The sequence below is a fragment of the Rana temporaria genome, chromosome 5 (genome assembly GCF_905171775.1).
Source record: "Rana temporaria chromosome 5, aRanTem1.1, whole genome shotgun sequence".
NCBI lineage: Eukaryota > Metazoa > Chordata > Amphibia > Anura > Ranidae > Rana > Rana temporaria.
In genome coordinates this window covers 153,151,485-153,175,138 of record NC_053493.1, presented here as the reverse complement: position 1 = coordinate 153,175,138, position 23,654 = coordinate 153,151,485, and the positions used below count along the sequence as shown (strand labels likewise).

Here is a 23,654-nt window from a genome sequence, read left to right as displayed (position 1 = left end):
CGGTGTATCAGGAGATATGCCGTCGTATCTATTCTGTCAATCTGGCCCTATGTGCTTTTCTACAAATGTTTGTGTAGCAAACCCCAGAGGGAGCTGCTTTTGTTTGTTCAGTCTGTTACTCTGCCTTTCAACCCCAATGAACTGTCCCAGCCCCTCTGGCACAATGTGATTAATGTAATAACTCAGCAGGAATACACAACACAGTTCTTCTTGTAGTTTACTTGAAGAAAAGTAAAATTCAGGTTAACATTAGTCAGCCAGGACCTGTGTTAGTACCCAGGACTTGGTGGAAACAGTTTAAAGACAACAGTCAGGAACACTATGCAAACAACGAAAGCAATAGGTAACAATATGTACAGATTAAATAGATTCCCCAATAACTTTTGGTGTGTGTGGGATGCTGTGGCTAAAGGGGAACCCCAGGGTGGCATATGATACCTCTAGTACACACCCAGTGAAATTATATCAATACTCGTGGTGTGTCCCCTTTAAGAGCAACCATGGTAATGTCCTGGAGGCAGAGCTTTGCGTTTTATTTTCTTCACCGGCAATGTAGGAGCTCTGTGGACAATATTTGGATGTGGTATTCTATGAAAAGCATTAAAGGTTCCTGGGCAAAGCCCCCTCACCAAATCCTGTACACAGTCAGCAGTCTTCCCCTGAGAGATCGATCGATCTTAGATGCAGGTGTGTCACAGTGGCTTTCAGTCCTTGAGCTGTTGCAGAGTGTCCTTCTTTAGCATGGACAGTCTGTTCCTCTGGGCTGCAGCTGCATGAACAATCTGTTCCTCTGGGCTGGAGCTGCATGAACAATCTGTTCCTCTGGGCTGGAGTTGCAGGCTGTGGGCCCCTTGGTGGGCCCCTTGGTAGGCCCCGATTCCACACACACACACAGAGTGGAAGAGATGCTCTCCTGATGGGGTGCAGGCAAAAAGAGGCTCTGGCCTAGTTCCTCTGGCTTTTTATCTCCTCCCCCACAGTCCTTTGTTGTTTTCTGATGATTGGCTCAGGTTCTTCCAATAGGGAGTTTACAGACAACCTCCATTAGGGAGTTTACAAACAAGCAGTTCTGAGAGTCTGTGTGTGAAGAGAGAAAGGGGGGTGAAAAAGCCCACTCTGCTGGAGAAGTACCTGCTACATTTGCATTATCCAAAAATTGCCTTTTTAAATTACCTGACCCAAGAGGATTTATATAAAAATATTAAGATATATTATACAGTATATGGGTCATATTTTGGAGATCCTGAGATTATTATTTTATATGGAGGTCCACTCTTTTTGAAGACAAATTCTCTTTATCAGAATTTTCAAAGCACTGCGGGCTTTAAGCATACCAATATTGTTGTAGGTTTATGTATGCGTATAAGATATGTACCAAAGGAAATACAATTTCACTTGCAAAGCATGTTACTTACTGAGTTGAAAACGGAAATGATAAATGGTTTCCTTTAAACTGTGTCTGAGAAAGAAAAACCACCTCACCACACTTCTCTCTATAATGAGGTAATTGGCTCAGGTCCATGTTTGTTATTACATTTCAAAATAAAGCGTGTGGTTTCAAAATGGTTACTTGCAACTAAATTAGAAACCAACAGGATGCTGTACATTCTTGTAATACAATATTTTAGTTAAACTTTGTTTTCTAATTCTAAAATGCACAGTTCTATGAGCTCCCAGGGACCCAACGTTTACTGAAACTGCCAGTCTGGGTGCTCTTTGTCCCAGATGGACATTAGTATATTGCAGTATATGAGTCTGCTAGATTGTCTGGGCCAGCTCATAAATGATATGCAAGAATGTGTATTGCTTAGAGTTGGCTTTGTAGTATTATATCCAAACTGAAGTATAGATAAATCTGTATTAGCATGACAGCAGTTGAAGCTGAGTGAGGGAGCTAGAAAAAAAAATCAAAATAAAACCTTATCTGAACTTATTACTAGTAGAGACTTTGTATAGTATAGAACAGGGCTCAACATTTCAAGCCATGAGCTTCTAGCCAGGCCTCAAGTGTTACTCGCCACCAGTTGCCTCACCTAACCCATACACTGCCCCGCCCCTAATTCCGCCCCATAAAACGCCCTTGTAGATTATGTCTTGGAATGACACTGTTAAATGTTTTATGCCGAATCAAGTTACACAATTAAATATTACCAACAACAACTTTAACAAAATGGGACAGGGCACTGAGGCAGACCAGAGGGACATGGCACTGGGGCAAACCAGAGGGACATGGCACTGGGGCAAACCAGAGGGACATGGCACTGGGGCAAACCAGAGGGACATGGCACTGGGGCAAACCAGAGGGACATGGCACTGGGGCAAACCAGAGGGATATGGCACTGGGGCAAACCAGAGGGACATGGACTTTTTTACTTCTGCAAATATTGCTCTCCCTCTTATGTACAAGACTCCCTCCTCCTCCTCTGCCTTCTCTCTAGAACCAGGTCTTTTCCCCCATTCTCTTGCTGTCTCCTCTGCAACCCCCATCCATCCCCCTCTCTCTCTCCCTCTCCTATTCTACCCACTCTCATAATCAGGAGCCCGTGTGCGGCTCCACACTTGCATGTCCCCACTTCCCCCTTTCATTGTCGGGCAGTGAGGAGAGGAGCTGCAGCACAGCGGGAGGGAGTACAATCCCGCACCAAGATTCACACATCTGCATAGCCATTGACACCACAACACAGCGCACACTGACACCGCACAGCATACTGCCACTCTCTTGTCAGGGCAACTCTTGGTGAGCGCTGTGCTGCACTGCCTACCTGAGACACCCAGAGTGGTGATAATCGCAGTCCTCCAGCTCACTTGTTCCTTCCTACTCTCTGCTCTCCAGCTACATTGGTCAGGTTGGGAAGCCAGGCTCAGAGAGGTCATACTATCAGGTCCCATGGCTTAGTGAGAATTGTAAGGAGAGCACTTGTGTACTGCTCTGCATGTGTACGGCTCACCCGACTACTTTTCCTGGGCACGCACCTTTCCTCTTAGGCCGCCAATCGCAGCGTGGCTCTAAGTGTAGGCACAGATTGGACTGTTGGTCATGTAGAACTGTTATCACTCGCCCCAGCTTAAATCCACTCGCCAAATGCTAGCAGGCGAGTGAAAATTTGTCATCTGTCTTGCCGTGTTGTTTGGTTGGGAGGTATGTAGAGCTACCCCAGCAAGAACCACTGGTGAATAAGGGATTCCCCACTCTGCACAGTCAGGCACACAGGATTTTCCACAGCACTTTGGAGTCAAGAAACAGACCTTTCAGCTTTTTTTGTGTTTTTATTAGGGGTATTTAACTCGGATGGGGATAGGGGTATTGTGGGATGTCCACTTGACTTTAGCAGAACTCTTCAGGGACAACTTTGTCTGTACAGTCTATTTACACACTCCTTCACTCCCTTGAAGCACAAAAACTTCCAGGACCAGCTGACACACTGTTAGGTGATCTGACAATAGGTCAGATTTTAGCAAATGCCCTTTAAAGGCAGGGACCGCGGGAACCTTGGTTGTGTAGCAAAGTCATAGTGCCCATCTGTCCTTCTGTGGCTACTGGGGGTTATAGGCCTGCTGGCAGAAAAACAAACATTTAAAGCATTTTTTTCTCTCGAGTCTCTGATGGGAGGAGCCCCTTCCCTTGTCAGCAAGCTCTTTTCAAAGGGCTTTTATCAGTCTACTAGGCCTCACCCAAGTTCATCAGCGGGAACAGTTCATCCTTCTGGCACAGGTCAGGGTGGTAGGCTGGCCTCGGGCATAGCAACAAAAACACAGGCAGCAATTCTCCCAGCTGCCCATGTAAAGATCCCCACCTGTAAGCTGCACACTCCAGCAGTCCCTCACAGATAAAAATTAGGGTTTGGCAATCTTGTAATGCTGACAGCTCTCCTGACAGCAACAGAGTGGCTCCTGGCAGGCTGTCCTACTTTTATGACCACCACTCTGTCTTTATAGATTGCCCTCCCCAGCCTCCATTCCTGACGAATGTTCTGAAACTGGGCCCAGGTCTCCTCACAATCTCGCACTCGCAGAGGCTTGGGGATGTGCATGTATTCCTACAAAAGGTCATCCTCCCACTCCCACTTTCTTGCGCTGAACCTCCCACTGGAACCTGGAAAACCTGGACAGTTCTCTTGGCTTCCCTTTTCTTGGAAGGACACAAGCGTTGAGGGACTTCCATACCTACTGTTCGAATTTAGCTGCTCTGGTCTGGGTGGTGGAAGGTCTGTTAAAGAAGGTTTATATGATGCTGACTGGGGTCTTTGCGGCTTCTCCGGTGCCTTCCGCTGGATCTGGTACAATCAACACCTCCACTCCTATTCTTCCTCCGAGCTACTGTGTGTCGACCAATCTGCTAACTCATCATCCGAGGGCCTGAATTCTGCCTGCGTTCTGGACCACCCCCAGGCTATGGCCCTTTCACTTACTTTCCCCACTGGCTTGCTTGAAGGCACATCTCTCTTATGCACTGGCACCTTCCAGGTGAAGTCGGCAGAGCAGATAGACACAGCTGGCTTTTCAGGGACAGTGTGTTGTGCAGTACTCACAGTTACCAGGTCCCCTTCCAGGCTGCAGGCCATGGCACATGGTCACCAGGTGTAAGGAAAGGACGGAGTGTCAGGGAAATGTCCGTAGAAGAAGTACTGGCAATCTTGCCAGTAGAAGAAATGGCCATAGAAGAAGTACTGGCAATCTTGCCAGTAGAAGAAATGGCCATAGAAGAAGTACTGGCAATCTTGCCAGTAGAAGAAATGGGAGCCATAGGCTCATCATGTGACAGGAAGATCCTTCCTGATGCCTATTTAAAGAGAGCTCTGACCATCAGGTGGTGCTGACTGGTCTTCAGCAGTTCCCTGATTTCCTGACGCCTGTATTATCTACCAGATTCCTGTTACCGACCCAGCTTGCTTGACTCTCCCTCTGGACCCTGATTCCTCCTGAATACCTAGCTTCTGATCCCGGCTATCAATTTGACCTTGCTCCTGCTGATCCTTGTGTACCTCGCTGCCTGCCTGTTATGAAACCCGGCTATCCTCTGACCACTGCATTCCAGAAGTTCCCGCTACTTGTTCAATGTGACTTTGCAAGTGGGTTGGAGTTCCTCTTAACTCCAGCTGTTCTCTTCACACCACCTTGCCCGGTGCCTGCTGCTCTACCAGTGTCTTCTGTCTTCACCTCCACCTGACAGCACTCCAAGCAATACTCACAGGCACTTGTGTTCTTCCCAACCTGAACCGCCATCTGTCTCATCCTCAGCGGGGTTCTGGGCTGGAGATACAAGGGAGGCCGACCTCATCACATCAGACTCCTACCAGGTACGTGACACCAGGTTCAGACTCAACCCCGCCTTAAGCGCATGATTCCAGGCCCACACCGGTCTTCCTGGGACTTCTGTGGTTGAAAGGTGCACAGTCCTGACTGCAGGTCCATATTGTAGCTAAGTGGCTCCTATTTGCTGGATGTCAGCTTGGTGAGCGGTTTGTCACAGTGCCCGCACCAAATCCAGGCACTGATCTTATTGTGTATTCTGCATGAAGGACACAGCATGCACCCTCTGTCATCTTGCTCCTCTTTCTCGCTGGACATGGCTCCGCCCCCAAACTTCCAGACTGGCTGGTGCCCGTGATCGTGATAAGTAGGCCTTTTCCCGCACGCTCTGTTGTAACCTTTTGCTTGCTGTACTGAAGTTTGCAGGCATAATGATGATGATGATGACACACTGGCAGGATTTGTCCAGACATGCCGCTCAGCACCGACTGTGCCCGAGCAACTGACAGCATGTGGCAGCAAAGAGTAACAGCAGACATCTCTGTGCATACTTTACTATCTTTAGCAGGATTTTAAAGCATAAAGTCTCTTTCCCATCCTTAAGCAGATCGCTGGGTGTATTTTCAGTTCACTGAAAAGCAGGCTGGGCATGATCGCCTATCGTGGTTGCCACAGGTGACAGCACATGGTAATAGTTTACTGAAAATCAGTTTTTTACACACAAGTGTCCATTGTGTCCATCTCAGCTGCGGTTGGGGTAACTGGGTAAGGAGGGTGACAATAACTCCAAGAGCTGCTCCCGCTGGTTGCTAGGGGCAATGGCACTTGATTCTTAGAGCAACAGTCACAAGCAGACAGATCGCATAAGTCCTTCCCTGGTTCAACCCCTTTGCTGGTCTTGGAACAAGGCACAGTTCCCTGGCGCGATGAGAAACTCAGGTTTCTAGGAGCAATGGTTGGCAGGTAACGCATGGGCGGATATCCTGGACAACCCCCCCAAATGTAGCGCTACCCCCACAGGAGCCACTGGTGAATAAGGGATCTCCCACCCTGAACAGCCAGGCACACAGAATTTTCAACAGCACTCTGGAGTCAAGAAACAGATCTTGCAACTTGACTTTAGCAGAACTCTTCTGGGACAACTTCGTCTGTACAGTCTATTTACACACTCCTCAGCTTTCTCCAGCAAAACTGTCGCCTAAAGCACACAACTCCCAGGGCCAGCTGGCACACTGTTAATCTGACAACAGGGCTCAGTCACATTTTAGCAAATGCCCTTTACAGGCAGGGACCGTGGGGCCCTTGATTGTGTATCAAAGTCCTAGTGCCCAGCTGTCCCTTTGTGGCTACTGATCCCAGCACCACCTCTTCAGGCAATGCCAGCCCACCTGGATGCAGCTGCCCCTTTCTCTTGCCCTCCTAGCTAAGTTTCCACAGTCCTGCCAAACTGACGCTGCATCCATCTTAGTCTACTCTCACCAGGTCTTCTCAGGCTGCCTCTCAGTCATCCCTGACTGCAACACTCACCAGCCCACCTCCCGGATGTGATCACTAGCTCCTGCTGTTCTCACACCTGCTCCAATGCCACTGGACAAAATTCCTCCTTGGGATATCAGAGGATCCCTCTTGCACCTGAGCACCAGACTAGGAGGTTACCCTCGAGGCCCCACCGACAGTCTCCTAGCACTCCATCTCCAACTTCCACTCTAACTCTCCTGCCCAGCTGGGCTGACCCTGAGTATTTGAGGGAGCCTGCCCCCTGCGCGGGATTGGTCAGGGCCCTCATGAATACTCCAGGTAACTCCTCCTTACCTCCAATTCCTCTGAAAGTTCCCAAGCAAGTTCCAGAAGTAAGAAGAAGGTACCAGAGATGCTGCCTGATGAGTCATACAAGCCCTCCCTGGATCACTCACCCGACCCAGATTAAACACAGGCTTGGCTGCCAGCCAAGCCAAAATATTTTGCCTACACTAACGAAAGCCTAACATTACATACTCTAGCACACTAGAGGATGCTACAGGTATAAGTCTTAGGAATAAATGGACAGAAATAGAAATCCTTATGCAGGTAAAACATATATGTGTACTTAATATATGTGATTGTCACCGGCGCAAAAAACAGGTTATATTATATTGACCTGCTGCGGTACTGTGTAAACCTCCAAAAGGGTTTATAAGTGAAAGCAAAGGAATGTGGTTACTGCGCTGGTCTAAATGCCCGATGACACAAAATGGTAAATTAAATCTAATACAATAAAGTGCTAAATCCAGTGCAGTGATATGCGTGATAAAACACAATAAATAACTATACAAATAAATAAATAAGTAAATAAATTGCAATATCCAGCTGTCACAAGCCTGTACTATTGCGTAGTGCTAAGTGCAACTACTGTGCCACCATTATTATTTAAATCTTGTTTGGTGGCACAGTAGTTGCACTTAGCACTACGCAATAGTACACACTTGTGACAGCTGGGTATTGCAATTTATTTACTTATTTATTTATTTATTTGTATAGTTATTTATTGTGTTTTATCACGCATATCACTGCACTGGATTTAGCACTTTATTGTATTAGATTTAATTTACCATTTTGTGTCATCGCGCATTTAGACCAGCGCAGTAACCACATTCCTTTGCATATATGTGTACTTAGCTGCTTGTCTGGATTTTTAAATTTAAAGAAAACCCTTGCTTTGTTCTGCATTGGAACAGCCTAGTGTTTATTCAAATTTCCCTAAGCTCAACCATAGGAACAAAAATGTTCCTTTAACCACTTCAGCCCCGGACCATATTGCTGGTCAATGACCGGGCCACTTTTTGCGATTCGGCACTGCGTCGCTTTAACTGATAATTGCGCGGTCGTGCGACGTGGCTCCCAAACAAAATAAGTGTCCTTTTTTCCCACAAATAGAGCTTTCTTTTGGTGGTATTTGATCACCACTGCGGTTTTTAGTTTTTGCGCTATAAACAAAAATATAGCGACAATTTAGAAAACAAATTATATTTTTTTATTTTTGCTGTAATAAATATCCCCAAAAATATATAAAAAATATATTTTTTTCCTCAGTTTAGGCCGATACGTATTCTTTTACATATTTTTTGTAAAAAAAAAATCGCAATAAGTGTTTATTGATTGGTTTGCGCATAAGTTATCACATCTATAAAACAGGGCATAGTTTTATGGCATTTTTATTAATATTTTTTTTTTACTAGTAATGGCGGCGATCAGCGATTTTTATCAGTACTGCGACCTTATGGCGGACACTTCGGACACTTTTGACACATTTTTGGGACCATTGGCATTTTTATAGCGATCAGTGCTATAAAAATGCATTGATTACGATAAAAATGCCACTGGCAGGGAAGGGGTTAACACTAGGGGGTGAGGAAGGGGTTAATTATGTTCCCTGTGTGTGTTCTAACTGAAGGGGGGGTGGGACTGACTTGGGGAAATGACAGATCGCTGTTCATATATTGTATGAACAGACGATCAGGCATTTCTCCCCCTGACAGGGTTCCCGGTTGTCGCTCTGTAACGAGCAATCGCGTGTGCCCGGCGGTGATCGCGCCCGCCGGGCACGCGCATCGGGACCAGGGGCGAGCGGGGGCGCGCGCGCGCCTCCAGTGGCGTGCACACGCCCCTATTGCTATAGCTACGTCATCTCGCGCAGCCGGCGGCTGGTCGGCTAGTGGTTAAAATGTATTACCCCATATCAACAAACCCAGGTATTACCCTTTAGAACTAGTGGTGACATCATAACTCTAAGCAATGCTGTGGGAGTGCCCTAGGCACCACAGGTTGCCTGTAGAAAACTACAAGAGGAGGACAGCAAGACCACTTACCTTTTACAAGGAGAGAAGCAAGTAAGAATACATATTTTTCTTGTATATAGTCAATAATTGTTTATCCAGGAGCTAAACTTTAGAACACTTTATGGTGTTCTATAAAAAAAATTCCCCAGAAATGTTTATTCAAAACCATTCTTTTACCAGGGTGACAGTATAGTATCAAAAATGGCTGGAGAACACGTAGACTTAAAACTGCAGACTCTTTCTATCAAAGCTTGTGTCCTTTTAGGCATACTGCAACACATCACAGTGATGCTACAAAATAAAAATTTCTAAAGCTTTAATGGCATGGTAGGTAAAATCAAGGGCAAACTCAAAGAATTTACATAGTGCTGTTAGATATTCACAACAGCTTCTTTTTCATGGAGGTACCAAACATACCTTCTTCAATCATCACCTCCGATATTGGGGGTGTGTGTGTGCTGTTATTTTGCAAGCAGTGTGAGATCTGGCCACATTCTCGCACTCAATAATGCATCTAGGAAGTACGTAGCTGTACTGTTTTTTCTAGAAATTGTTTTTTTTTTTTTCATTATAACATTAATGTAATGTTTTGATTGCGGCCATGTGACATTAGAGGTAGATTGTAGAATATGGTTCTCTGGGAGGAGGTTCATGGCCAGTGTCTATTCATTGATGTTTTCTTTGCTGTAAATGCCATAGGATGTAGCATAATGGAAAAATAGTATATCCCAATAAATAAAATGTATTTGCATCTAATATACAGCTGTCACCACCAAGAAATATGTAATATAGACTATGAAGATTCCCTGTGAAAGAGCACACCATATCCATAACTCATACGATCCATAGTTGGTTCCCTTTTTCTTCTTGTTTGACAAAGATAATGTCCAAAAAAGTGAAAAAAAAAAAAAAACATACTTTGAGACCATCAAGCCAAGGCAACTGTGTATCAAGAAGAAATCATCCACATGTGTGTGCACTGTGCACACGTATAGGGTATGCTCTAGCTTGTTTAATGTGACTCTTTCATGAGAAAAGTATGACTGTCATTACTGAGCCATTTTTGCAAATGCTAGTTGCCTAGCTTTGTCCAGCTTCTGACTTTTGAGTCACAGATCCAGAACAGGCCTGGAACGTTATGCCCAGCATTGAAGAGGAGGGCCTACATGATTGAGTTTGCAGTCCAGGCTGTTGCTAGGCAGTTTATAGGTCCAAATAATTGGATGGTAAGAAGGTGTGGCAGGGTAGGGCATTAGGGGTTTTAGTAATCAGTGGGAGTTTACTGTGCATCAGTCTGAGGCCGCGTACACACGGTCGAACCATCCGATGAGAATGGTCATTCTCATCGGTTCACCGCTGAAGTGGCCTGATGGTCTGATGTGTGTACACACCATCAGTTCAAAAACCGATCGGGTCAGAACGCGGTGACGTAAAACACACGACGTGCTAAAAAAAACGAAGTTCAATGCTTCCAAGCATGCGTCGACTTGATTCTAAGTTTTGAACCAATGCTTTTGTGTACTAACCATCGGTTTTGACCAATGGTCAGCCGTCCATCGGTTCGATTTTAAAGCGAGTTCAATAATTTTTGTCCGAAGGACAACAGATCGATGGGCCGTACACACGGTCGGTTTGGACCGATGAAACTGGACTTCAGGCCGCTTTCATCGGTTTGGACCGACCGTGTGTACAAGGCCTGAGAGGTTCAGCCTAGGAGAAACTTTCCCTCCCTCCTTTCCCTATTTGTTACTATTGTCTGTAGTGCATTTCCATGGTTTCTCTCCAGTTGCTCTCTTTATTGGGCAGTTGTGTTCCTGGGGCCGCAATTTTTTGCATGTGGGATAGCGGTGTTGTAGCTGGGGGCAGGAGTTCCAGGCTTTTGAATGTCGGCATGGTCAAATTGTCTGTGGAGAATTATGGGTTGGGCCCATCTTTGGAATGGGTACCTTCCTGTAGATGTGACGTCAGTATGGAGATATTATTAATGGGGCTGTATCGGGTGGTAATGTGGTAACTAATTGTTCCCGAGTCGGTGTAATTGCAGCTGGAAGCCGTGGTAAGTGACTTGGTGTTTGATACAGCAGATTTGGTCGACCATGCTTTCCTCCAAATACCTGGATTTAAGATAGTCAGTATTATACAGTCAGTGAAAAAAGTTAAAGGGGTTGTAAAGGAAAAATGTTTTCCCCCTAAATAGCTTCCCTTACCTTAGTGCAGTCCTCCTTCACTTACCTCATCCTTCGATTTTGCTTTTAAATGTCCTTATTTCTTCTGAGAAATCCTCACTTCCTGTTCTTCTGTCTGTAACTACACACAGTAATGCAAAGGCTTTCTCCCTGGTGAAGAGAAAGCCTCTTGAGGGGGGAGGGGGTGAGCAGGCAAGTCAGGACGCTCTCTACTTTTCAGATAGAGAAAGAAGCTGTGTGTTAGTGGGCGTCCTGACACTCCTGCTCGCCCCCTCAAGAGGCTTTCTCCACACCAGGGAGAAAGCCTCGCATTACAGTGTGTAGTTACAGACAGAAGAACAGGAAGTGAGTATTTCTCAGAAGAAATAAGGACATTTAAAAGCAAAATCGAAGGATGAGATAACCGAAGGAGGACGGCACCAAGGTAAAGGAAGCTATTTAGGGAAAAAAAAATCATTACAACCCTTTCAATCTTTCAGGAAATTAAAAAAATACATTTGTTTAATTGTTTGCTGTTAATAAAATGGCGGCTACGGCTGTTTAAATTCCAACTAAGGTGGTCGTGTTTTATTTACATAAAGTGGGTAAGGTGTAAATTATGTTTTGGTCTTGTCAGCCAACAAATCAGCAATACTTCAGTCAAGAACAAGCATGCTGTAAAGTGTGGCCTCGTACACACGACCGAACATGTCCGCTGAAACTGGTCCGGCGGACCAGTTTCCGCGGACATGTTCGGTCGTGTGTACGGCCGACCGGACAATTTTCCGGCGGATAGGACAGGTTTCCAGCAGACAAATGTTTCTTAGTATGCTAAGAAACATGTCCGCTGGAAGCCTGTCCGTCGGATATGTTCGGTCTTCTGTATGACTCACCGGACATGTCCGCTCGGCCGAAAGCCCTCGCATGCGTCGAAGTGATTCGACGGATGCGTGGAAGCATTTAACTTCCGGGTTCGCGCACGTCGCCGCATCATCGTCGCCTTCACGTCGCCTTCACGTCACCGCTTATTCTGTCCGCACGGATTTTGATTTGATGGTGTGTACAACCATCAGACCAAAATCTCCGAGCGAAAATGTCCGATGAAAACGGTCCACGGACCGTTTTCATCGGACAGATCCGCTCGTGTGTACAAGGCCTGTCAGGAAAGTTTCAGAATATCATTGTATTTGTTTCAGCTCAGACACTCGTAAAGTGTTGAAGCTAAAGCATCATCATGATAGTCAGGGAATTAACATTCTTAAAGGAGATGTCAGCAACGACAGCCCCCATATTTGTCTCATGAAAGAGTCACTTTAAGGAGAAAAGACAGCAATGCTGAAAGCGTAATAACCCAATGAACCATTGTTAGCTGCGTTGGAAATCATATTGGTTGCTGTGGGTTATTGTACTTTCGGCAACATAATCGCTGCATGGACTGTCTTGTTTTTGCTGGATTTTGGTCTGTTTAGAAACCCATTAAAAAAAGGTTTCATCCTTAAAGAATTAAATCTTTGGTCTTGCGAGCCATTAGATGTGTTGTATATGTCAATCATAAGGCATCCAGAGTCCACTTTGTTAAGTGAAAGTAAATTCCAGCTTTGTATAATGGATAGAAGATAATCCTTGCACTTAGATCTTCTGAAGAAACCAAATCTAATGATATGGATTGGCATTACACATAAATTAAACAGCATTTGCTTTGTGTATTTGTTGAAAAATGCAGCATTACAAGACCATAAACTACGGGATATATCGTGATCAGAGACACAGTCAAAGTTTAAATCAAAGCATTGCAATATGCAGCTGTGTTTTAACTTTATTTTGAAGGTATGCACAGATATACAGAGCCTTGAGTCCAGTTGTTATTTTTTTTTTTTTTATATTGCATACGGCTTTGTAGATTGCTGAAACTGGAGGAGGAAAGCACAAAGATAAGATCTCGGAGGGAACCAGTTCCCCATGCATGTTTATAAGTAGCTTCTTTTGAAATAAGAATGCCAAAGGAAATAAATAAAAATGAAATGTGAAAACAAGACCACAACGACAACCTGTGTCTGTGGAATAGGAAGGTGGAGTCAAGTCAGGAAATTTTGAAAAGTTCTTGCATTTGCTTATTCAAGTCCAAAAGTACTCGTCTCCTCAACCGCTATCAACAACTTCTCATTTAACATAGAGTAAGATGGGTACGGCGGAAGATCCAGTCGATTGAAGCATGTGTGCGCCCTGTATAAGAAAAAAAAAATATGAATGTAAGTCATTTATATCAAAGGGAACTGCATAAGAAAAAGAATATTAATTTCCAAGCAACATTTTTACCTACTACCTAGCCAAGTGTATGTATGTCTCTATGTGATTCGGTCATATGCAGCCATAAAAATCTGACAGGGGTTCTAATACTTTCCTACTTTACCTAAAAATAGGAAAAATGCTATTTCCAATTTTAGTTTGAACGTTCCCAAATTGGGAAATTTAAGAATCCACGAAAGGGGTTTATACTCAAAACTTTAAGGCCTCGTACACACGACCGGATCTATCCGCTGGGATTTATCCGCTGATCAGTTCCAGCAGATAGATCCGGTCGTGTGTAGGCCCGAGCGGACATTTATCGGCGGATAAAAATCCAGCCGACGGATTTCAAGCGGATAAAAATTTCTTAGCATGCTAAGAAATCTATCCGCTTGAATCCTGTCCAGCGGATTGATCCGGTCGTCTGTACAGACTCACCGGATCAATCCGTCCGCTCCCCTCCCTCGCATGTTTTGTAATGATTCGACGCATGCGTGGAAGTAATTACCTTCCAGCGTCGCGCACGTTGCCGCATCATCGTCGCGGCTCGACACGTCACCGCGGATGTATTCCGCGCGGATTTCGATCTGATGGTGAGTACAGCCATCAGATCCAAATCCGCCAGAGGATTTATCCGCTGGGAACGGTCCGGCGGACCGTTTCCAGCGGATATCCTCTGGTGTGTACGGGGCTTTAGGTCGCGTACACACGGTCGATCCAAACCAATGAGAATGGTCCGACGGACCGTTTTCATGGGTTCACCGCTGAAGTGGCCTGATGGTCTGATGTGCGTACACATCATCAGTTCAAAAACCGATCGGGTCAGAATGCGGTGACGTAAAACACACGACGTGCTGAAAAAAACGAAGTTCAATGCTCACAAGCATGCGTCGACTTGATTCTGAGCATGCGTGGGTTTTGAACCAAAGCTTTTGTGTACTAACCATCGGTTTGGACCTTTCGGCAGCGGTCCATTGGTTCGCTTTTAAAGCAAGTTCTAAAATTTTGGACCGAAGGACAACGGACCGATGGGCCGTACACACGGTCGGTTTGGACCGATGAAACTGGACTTCAGGCCGTTTTCATCGGTTTGGACCGGTCGTGTGTACGCGGCCTTATTGATTTGTTGCATGTGCTCTTACTAACCAAGGAGTTTTTGGTTAGTGCACTAGGATGACGAATGATAGTTGCTTGAGAACTTCTCAAAGGGGCCTTGACTGGTGTAAGCTCAGCATAAAGGGGAGTAGATGTATATACAATTTTGGCCTGACTGACTGTAATGTGTAAGCGACACAATAACGTTTTATTAAGACCTCATGCACATAGGTGCCTGGGGCCATACAACATAAAATTCAGGTGTATTTCCCCAAAAGGGAGCCACAGGTGCCTACAGCCGCCCCAAGGAAATCAATAGCTGTATGCACACATGTACAGATGTACGGCTCTTGAGGCAGACTTTCTGTGGCCTGTACGTCTGTATACATGTTTATTCCAGGACCAGTACAAGCATATACCCATGTTCAATCATGTACAGCTATTGATTTCTATAAATGGCTGTATGGAGCACCTGTGACTCCTGGATGGCAAAGTACGCTCACAGACAAAAAAGAAAGAAAACCACTTCCAAAACTTCTAAACTAAAGAGAAAAGAAAAGGAACGGGGTAACAATGGGACTTTTTTGTACCACAACAAATCCTCAACTGTTCAAAATGGCTCAGCATACAACTTTATTATATCTCTTATATAAAATAAGACCCTAAAAGCAATCATAGTAACAACATCAATATACAACAATATTGTTGGCTATAACTTGCATGACTTTACATATGCGAGATGATCAGAATCTCATAGATTAAATTAAGTCATTTTTGATATCTCATATAGTTGTTTGTCTTAGGTCCCTGTCAGGGCCATCTTAATAGCATCATGGGCCCCTGGGCAAAGTAATGCACCGGGGCCTCTACCAGTTTGCTCCAATTTACACACCTACTTTCAAGAAATAAAGTATAAATAGTTGATAGAATTAAACATATATATTCATTAGCACTTTAAAAAAAAAAAAGGTTTTATAAATGGAAAACATTCCATAAATCAAAGACTAGTCGACACAAAGGGAACAGTACAGGGGGTAATGCAGAGGGGCACAGTACGGGGAGGGGGGTTCAGGAGGGCACAATACTTGGATCAGGAGGGCACAGTATAGGTTCTGGGACACTTCCCGGGACACGACCATATCGGGACAATTTAGTAAAAAGCATAACTGTCCCAGCAAATCCTGGACAGTTGGCAAGTATAATGTAATGCAAGATTATTGTGGTGCCCCCATGTACCTGGGGCCCTAGGAGTGCCCTTGCATTAAGATGGCCCTGGTCCCTGTACTAGTACACCATCATTCATGGAGATTTTGTGACATGGATCTTGAAGAAGCACACAGCCACAAAACACGTTGATCTTTAGCTCCATACTTAACTTCATGTATTCTGTGAGATTGTGACCAGCTCACATATGTATTGTCATGCAAGTTATATTCAACAATATTATTGTATATTAATGGTGTGACTATAATTGGTTTTAAGGTCTTATTTTATAGAGATATCATGAAGTTGTACGTTAAGCCCTTTTAAATGGTTGTGGATTTGTTGTCTCTATATGGTGAAATAAATGTCCGATTATTACACCCCCCCCTCATTTTTCTCTTTAGTTTAGGAAGTTTGGAGTTGTTTTTCTTGTTTTTTGTTGACTGTCTTTAACCTCCCTGGCGGTATGATTCTGTCTGGAATTACGTACCAAAAGCGGTACAATTATTTTGCAAGGAAATTTGGAGTTTTATACTGTAGGCCTGTAATTTTTTTAAATAACTCACTTAAATCTGACCAAGCAAGAGTCTTGTAGGCATCCCGGGTATGATTTTTTTTTAAAACAAAATGATAAATTATAATATAATAAATAATTATAAAAAATTATAACAAATAATAATATAATTATAATAAAAATTATTCAATAATGTAATCAACTCAAAATCACTCAAATTTGCTCAGTTGCAGAATTGTCGCTGTCATTATTATTTTTTTTTTATGACGAATTTTCCCACAAATCGCTATCGCACATTTCTACAGTTTTTAGGCAGAAAGAACATTTTTTATTATATAAAAGTACATGCAGGGCACTGGGCAGACCACTAGGGACAAGGGGGGTGTGTATTTTTTACATACAGAACTGTAATCTATAAGATTACAGTATACTGTATGTAAAGTGTTTGTTTACTTTTTTGAATTTGGCGCCATTCTCCGCCCCCGTGCGTCGTAACGTCGCAGGGAACGGAGATCAGCGGCACACGGGGAGACTGTGAATCGAGCGAGGAGGTCCCGCTCGCTCACACAGCGGGGTGGCATCGCTGGATCCAGGGACAAGGTAAGTAACTTGCCTGTGGATCCAGCGAAAGGTAAGCCGCGCCGCTGCACACTCTGCACGTCCACCCCGAGCGTGACTCGGGGATACCGATCCTATCATTGAAAACCAACCCCGAGTCACGCTCGGGTTTACTTAAGGGATGATACCCACAGAGATAATTGTGCTTGCGATATCATCCCACCCTTTCACTTATCTATGGGAATATGCCCACATTTTACACTGTACAGCCCTAGGTGCTTGTGTGCATGCGGCCTACGTGGTGTGCAGGGAAAGAAATTTCAACCATCTGATCGGTTTGAGTTAGTTGTGGTTACTGATTAATTCCCTAATGGGTTTTGGGGCAGTCAGATGCCTGCCCAGCACTCATAGTAAGGACAGGCATTTTGGCTATGGTCATAGTATTGTTCCGGTCTACTCATAAAATATGGCCGACACATGTTCCACTTGTAATGGTAATTTAAAGAATGCTATGACATTTTTCACTACTTACAAAGTAAAGGCTAATGCCGCGTACACACGATCAGTCCATCCGATGAGAACGGACCGATGGACCGTTTTTATCGGTTAACCGATGAAGCTGACTGATGGTCCGTCGCGCCTACACACCATCGGTTAAAAAAATTATCGTGTCAGAATGCAGTGACGTAAAACACGACGTGCTGCAAAAAAAGAAATTCAATGCTTCCAAGCATGCGTCGACTTGATTCTGAGCATGCGTGGATTTTTAACCGATGGTTGTGTCTACTAACGATCGTTTTTTTCCTATCGGTTAGGAATCCATCGGTTAAATTTAAAGCAAGTTGGCTTTTTTTTTTTACCGATGTTTAAATAACCTATGGGGCCCACACATGATCGGTTTTGACCGATGAAAACGGTCCATCAGACCGTTGTCCTCTGTTTAACCTATCGTGTGTACTAGGCCTAAGACAATTTTGCCTTTTATGTCTTTATTAGAGAACAATCTTTTCTCTGGGTTTTGATTTGGGGAAAAAAGCCATGGTTATGCCTATGTTTCTCAGCAGTCAAGATGATTTTTCTTTCTGTGCTATGCACTTTGCATATTGAGTATTGCTCTTTTGAAGTTCAACTCTAGGATCATCACTCTTTCATAACTTATGTTATATCTCGGAACCGTCAGAACACCTACTGTTATTTTCTCTGTTTATGCATCATAGCTTTGTTTATAGGTCCATGGAGTGCCTGGAGAAAGTTTTTTTTGCTGCTTACATAGTTTCACTTGATGCTTTGGGACAAGTGTAGTTTCAGGGCATTTCTGGGTGTTACTTTGGCCGGTAAAAGGGAAGGGCTAGGTAGGCTTTTCTTGCAGGGAGAATGTCTAGTCCAAGCAGGACACAGGAGGACAAGCCAAATATAGGCTTGACGGGACAGGATTTGTATGATAACTGCAACCAATTCAATTCTGCTCAGCATCAGCATGAATGCCGACGTCACCTCTGTAGTCTCAAGTACTACAGAGGTGACTCAAAACGACACGGTCCCAGACAGGAAGCAACGCTTAATGTCACACAACCAAAAATAGGCCATGCACCAGAAAGATCTACTTTACAATTGCAGAGAGGCAGTAAAATAAACTACAGGGCAGACCTCATAAGGTTTTTACTAAAGCATTAACACTTTTATCTAAATTTGGAGTTCTGCTTTTTAACAGTCCTCATATTCAGCAAAGAAACAACTAAGCTCTATGACTAAACCTAAATGTCTTCAGATGTTTATTGAAAATTATTAGGTTTTCAGGGTATTAATTATCACATAAACTGAAGTCCCTGTGTTTTATTTATTAGTTTACTAAGAAAAATATGGCCACTTTTTATTTATTAAATGATAATGATAAGAACACATTCTGTGCTTTCCGGAGCAGATTAATGTGTGTATGTTCATATGAACACAGTCAGGGCAGCCATCAGGAATTATGGGGCCCCTTACACAGCTTCAGGCATGGGCCCCCTGGAGCAGAGAACCGGGGGGGGGGGGGGGGGGGGGGGTGCTGCCGAAATTGAGAAGGGGGGGGGGGCCTTTACAAAAAAAAGAAGAAATAAAGAAAAAAAAATATATATAAAAAAAAGGGGGTAGCCTTCTGGGCTCTTTAATAAATAAATAAATATATATATATATATATATATATATATATATATATACACACACACACATACACATATATATACAAATTATTATATATTTTTTTTATAAAAAGAAATTACAAAAAAGGGGGGTTGCCATCCGGGGACCTCTTGGCCCTTTAATAATAATAATAAAAAATAAACCTCTGGGCCCTTTAATAAAAAATATATATAAAAAAAATAAAAAAAGGGGGGTTGCCATCCGGGGGCCCTGGGCCCTTTAATAATAATAACAATAATAATAGTAATAAATATATATACATATATATTTTTTTTATAAAAAAAGGGGGGTTGTCATCCGGGGCCCTGGGGATCTCCAGGCCCCCGTGCCCCTAAAAAAAAAAATTGTCCCTTTAATTAAAAATATATTAAAAAAATATATATATTTTTTTATAAAAAATAAATAAAAAAAAGGGGAGTTGCCATATTGGGCCCTGTGGGCCTCCGGGCCCCTTACAGGTGTACTGCCTGTACCCCCCTGATGGCGGCCCTCAATACAGTAATACATAAATTGAGATTGGAGGGATCAGTATGTGTATGGCAAGCATTGGACGTTCAAATCCAAATGAATACATTAAGAAGAAAAAATGGGTGCATATACCACGGTACAACCCCTCATGGATTTTTTGACAGGCAGACCAAAATGTAGGTAAAATGTTTTTTTTTTTTTCCTTATAACAACATGATAAAATAGTACAAATCAACAATGAACATAGTGTTAAGGCACTTTCACACTGGGGCGTGGGGGAATTCAAGCAAATTGGGTGTGCAGTACTGCATTTCGCCAGAGGTGCAGGGGTGCCGGTGACATTTGGAACGGTTCAAAAATACTCGTAATCACTCGGAAATACTCCATTCCTGGGTGTTTCTGAGCCTTTTCGAGGGTTTCCGAGGTCAGCCGAGCTGTCCCTAAGCATTTTCAAGGCTCTCCGGTGCCCCTCCAACTCTGGCAACATGTGGTATTACATGCCATTGAAGTCAATGCGGAACTAATTATTTTGGTTTCCATTGACTTCTATGGAGAAACTCGTTTTTTTTTTTGAAGGGTATGGGAAACTCGCTTTGATATGCATGTGCTTTGGATAACGATCATTCTCCTGGAACGGATTATGCTCGTAATCCAAGGTTCCACTGTACTTTTCTTATGACTATAATACAATTTAAATGTCTCTAAGTTCCTGCATACCTGTACATCATATTAACAACTCTCTATATCTGCTTATCTATACAGATGAGCATCATAATAAACTCTCCAATGCCCGATTACTAACTGGCAGTTTGGCAATACATGGTGGGAGCCTTTGCTCCGTTACCTGGGGTCCCTTTATGTGCAGTTTTGTGCTCATTTCCTCGCGGTCCTCTTGGTTCCATCTGATGCATGTCTGCACTGCCCTCTCTGAGAAACGACTGATCACTTATTCATCAGTTATATTCAATATTTGGTGTTTATAATTTTGTAAGTATAACATATGATTTGTTTATGCCATATATAGATACATGAATGCACTTTCCTTTGCGCTATATGCATTTTTAAATTACTATGGGCCAGATTCACAGAAGAAATACGCCGGAGTATCTACTGATACTCCGGCATATTTTCAAATTCGCCGCGTCGTATCTTTAGTTTGAATCCTCAAACCAAGATACGACGGCTTTTGGCTTCGATCCGACAGGCGTACGGCTTCAGATCGTAGGTGTAATACTTCGGTGCCCGCTGGGTGGAGTTTGCGTCGTTTTCCACGTCGGGTATGCTAATTAGCTGTTTACGGCAATTCACAAAGCCAGGTTTTACGGGCAAGTGCTTGATTCACAAAGCACTTGCCTGTAAACTTGCGGCGGCATCGCATTCTCTTACGTCGTCGCTAGTCGACTTTTCCCGGCGTATAGTTAAAACTGCTATTTCTTGGTCTATCTTTAGACTTGCCATGTTAAAGTATGGGCGTCGTTCCCGCGTCAAATTTTTTTTTTTTTTTTTTGCGTAAGTCGTCCGTGAATAGGAAAGGACGTAACTCACGTCAACGTTCAAAAAATGACGTCGGTGCGACGTCATTTCGCGCAAAGCACGGAGGGAAATTTCAAAACGGAGCATGCGCAGTACGTTCAGCGCGGGAACGCGCCTAATTTAAATGATCCACGCCCCATTTGAATTAGGCGGGCTTGCGCCGGACGGATTTGTGAATCAAGCACTTGCCCGTAAAACTTGCGGCGGTGTAACGTAAATGCAATACGTTACGTCGCCGGAATTCTACCTGAATCTGGCCCTATGTTACTAATATGATATATTTATATTGTAGAACTACTACTACCCAGTTGACATAAAACCTCCGAAGGACTATAATTAGTCTGAAACATGTAAGGTGTCTACATCAGAATGAAAATCAAAAGTGCTCATTTTAAAGGCTTATATGTAAGTTATTGCCATAAAAAGCATATGGGGACCTGTGCACTGCCCTGGGGGACATGTATTAATGCAAAAAAAGTTTTTAAAACTATGTTTTTTTTCAGGAGCAGTAATTTTAATAATGCTTAAATTGAAACAATAAAAATGAATTAAAATATCGTGTCTGAGGGGTCCCCTTAGTCTGCCTGCGAAGTGGTGCATCTGTGCGATGTGTAGAACGCAGGCGCAGCCCATCCTTAATAGGGATTGTTGACAATTGTCTCATTAGTCTGATATTGGATAAATAGGGTGTCTTTTCTCCAGCGACATAGTACAGAGAGATACAAATTTAGTATTGTGCCCAGGAGTTGTTAAACACAACAAAGAATGTGGAGGATTTAGCAATACATACATCAAAACATACTTTATTATTATTATTATTATTATTATTATTATTATACAGGATTTATATAGCGCCAACAGTTTACACATCGCTTTATACCATATATGCCCCTTTCCAGCATTGCAGACACTTCTTTTAGACTAAAGATTCAGCACTCTGAAGATTTTATCTGTAATCATGTAACATACATAACAATTTCAAATTACCTTGGAAGAGATGTTATTTTCCCCCATTTTTCTATACAGAAGCGTCGGAGTCCATTGCTTCCTCGCAGAGCTGCAAACCCTTCGTATGGCACGCTGGATGTTCCAGTGACAAACTGCAAGAGTCGTAACCTCTGCTCATTGTTAAACCTCTCCACGGCTGCCCAGAACCACCGGATGACAATGTGTCCATCGTGATAACCTTCGAGAAAATAGGATAGTGCAGATTTGTAACCAAGCAAACTGCATAAAATGCTTTTAGGTAAAAATTAAATTTCTGGTATATTTGTGCAGTGATGGTTACCAAATAATATACAGTATGTGCATGTCATGTGGGCATCTTATCACTATGTATGGGTTATGAACTCCACAATGGTGTAGAGAAAATAAAGAAAGAAATAGAGGCCTTTCACCCATCAAAATGGAGGTCCACCGTAGAAAGTGTATGTTCAATTTGCAAAGTGAATGTTAGTGAATAAGATGAACATGAATTCATTTTATTACCCAATGTGCTAGAGAAATCCTGCTTTTTTTAAATGTACCTCATACATAATTAATCCCTTGGTGCGCACTCTTGGCTCAGCTATGTTCCCAAATAGGCAGCCGCTAAGCACCATGGCCCACCCACCGAAAGGCCACATATTTGTGTGCCGTCGCTGCAAAGAGGTTAAGGATTCAACGCGAACACAGCTTCACCTTACTGTAATTACTAACATTCTCTTTGCAAAGTGAACATACACTAACCAAGGTAAACATTCACTTTGCTAAGTGAACAGACTCTGTTAGGCCTCACACACACGATAGGTTAAACAGAGGACAACAGTCTGATAGACAGTTTTCATCGGTCAAAACCGATTGTGTGTGGGCCCCATAGGTTATTTAACCATCGGTTAAAAAAATGCCAACTTGCTTTAAATTTAACCGATGGATTCCTAAGCGATAGGTCAAAACCGATCGTTAGTAGGCACGACCATCAGTTAAAAATCCACGCATGCTCAGAATCAAGTCGACGCATGCTTGGAAGCATTGAACTTCATTCTTTTCAGCACGTCGTTGTGTTTTACGTCACTGCGTTCTGACACGATCGGTTATTTAACCGATGGTGTGTGGGCGCGACGGGCCATCAGTCAGCTTCATCGGTTAACCGATGACAACGGTCCTTTAGACTGTTCTCATCGGATGGACTGAGGCTTAACTGTACTTGAAAAGTATATAAAAATATATGGTGCATTCACCTCTGCATGCAGATCTAAAATCATCTGCATGTTTTCTGTTTAATCAAAAATTAAATCTGTTACTCACAATTAATTGGATCCCACCTTCTGATTTCCTTGAGGCACTGGTTAACTTCGCTGTGGCCTCACAGCTCAAAGCATATACCGCCAGCACACCATTGATCCTCAGAATAACGTCCAAAAATGTATTAAAAGAATCACAGTAAATGTCAAAATTTTGGGGCCATGCAGAACCCCGTTATCAAGCATGTGATAAAGGGGTCCTGCTTGGTCCCAAAATGCCACAATTTACTGTTGTGATGTGATAATTTGAATAGATTTCTTGGTTATGCTAAGGATTTGTGTGCTGGCAGTATATGCTTTAACT

The 23,654-nt window shown here is 43.4% G+C and overlaps 1 protein-coding gene across 4 annotated transcripts in view; it reads right to left on the bottom strand.

Annotated features, from left to right (window-relative positions):
• Window positions 1-13,000: 13,000 nt before the first annotated feature.
• HECW1 (HECT, C2 and WW domain containing E3 ubiquitin protein ligase 1) overlaps window positions 13,001-23,654 on the bottom strand; it is a 418,742-nt gene continuing 408,088 nt past the window's right edge. For all 4 annotated transcript variants that reach the window (XM_040353252.1, XM_040353251.1, XM_040353253.1 and 1 more), the window contains 2 exons: window positions 22,056-22,254; window positions 13,001-13,453 (listed from right to left, as the gene is read on the bottom strand). In XM_040353252.1, coding sequence (XP_040209186.1) covers window positions 13,342-13,453; window positions 22,056-22,254 — 311 coding nt within the window. In that variant the 3' untranslated portion in view covers window positions 13,001-13,341. The remainder of the gene's footprint in view (window positions 13,454-22,055; window positions 22,255-23,654) is intronic.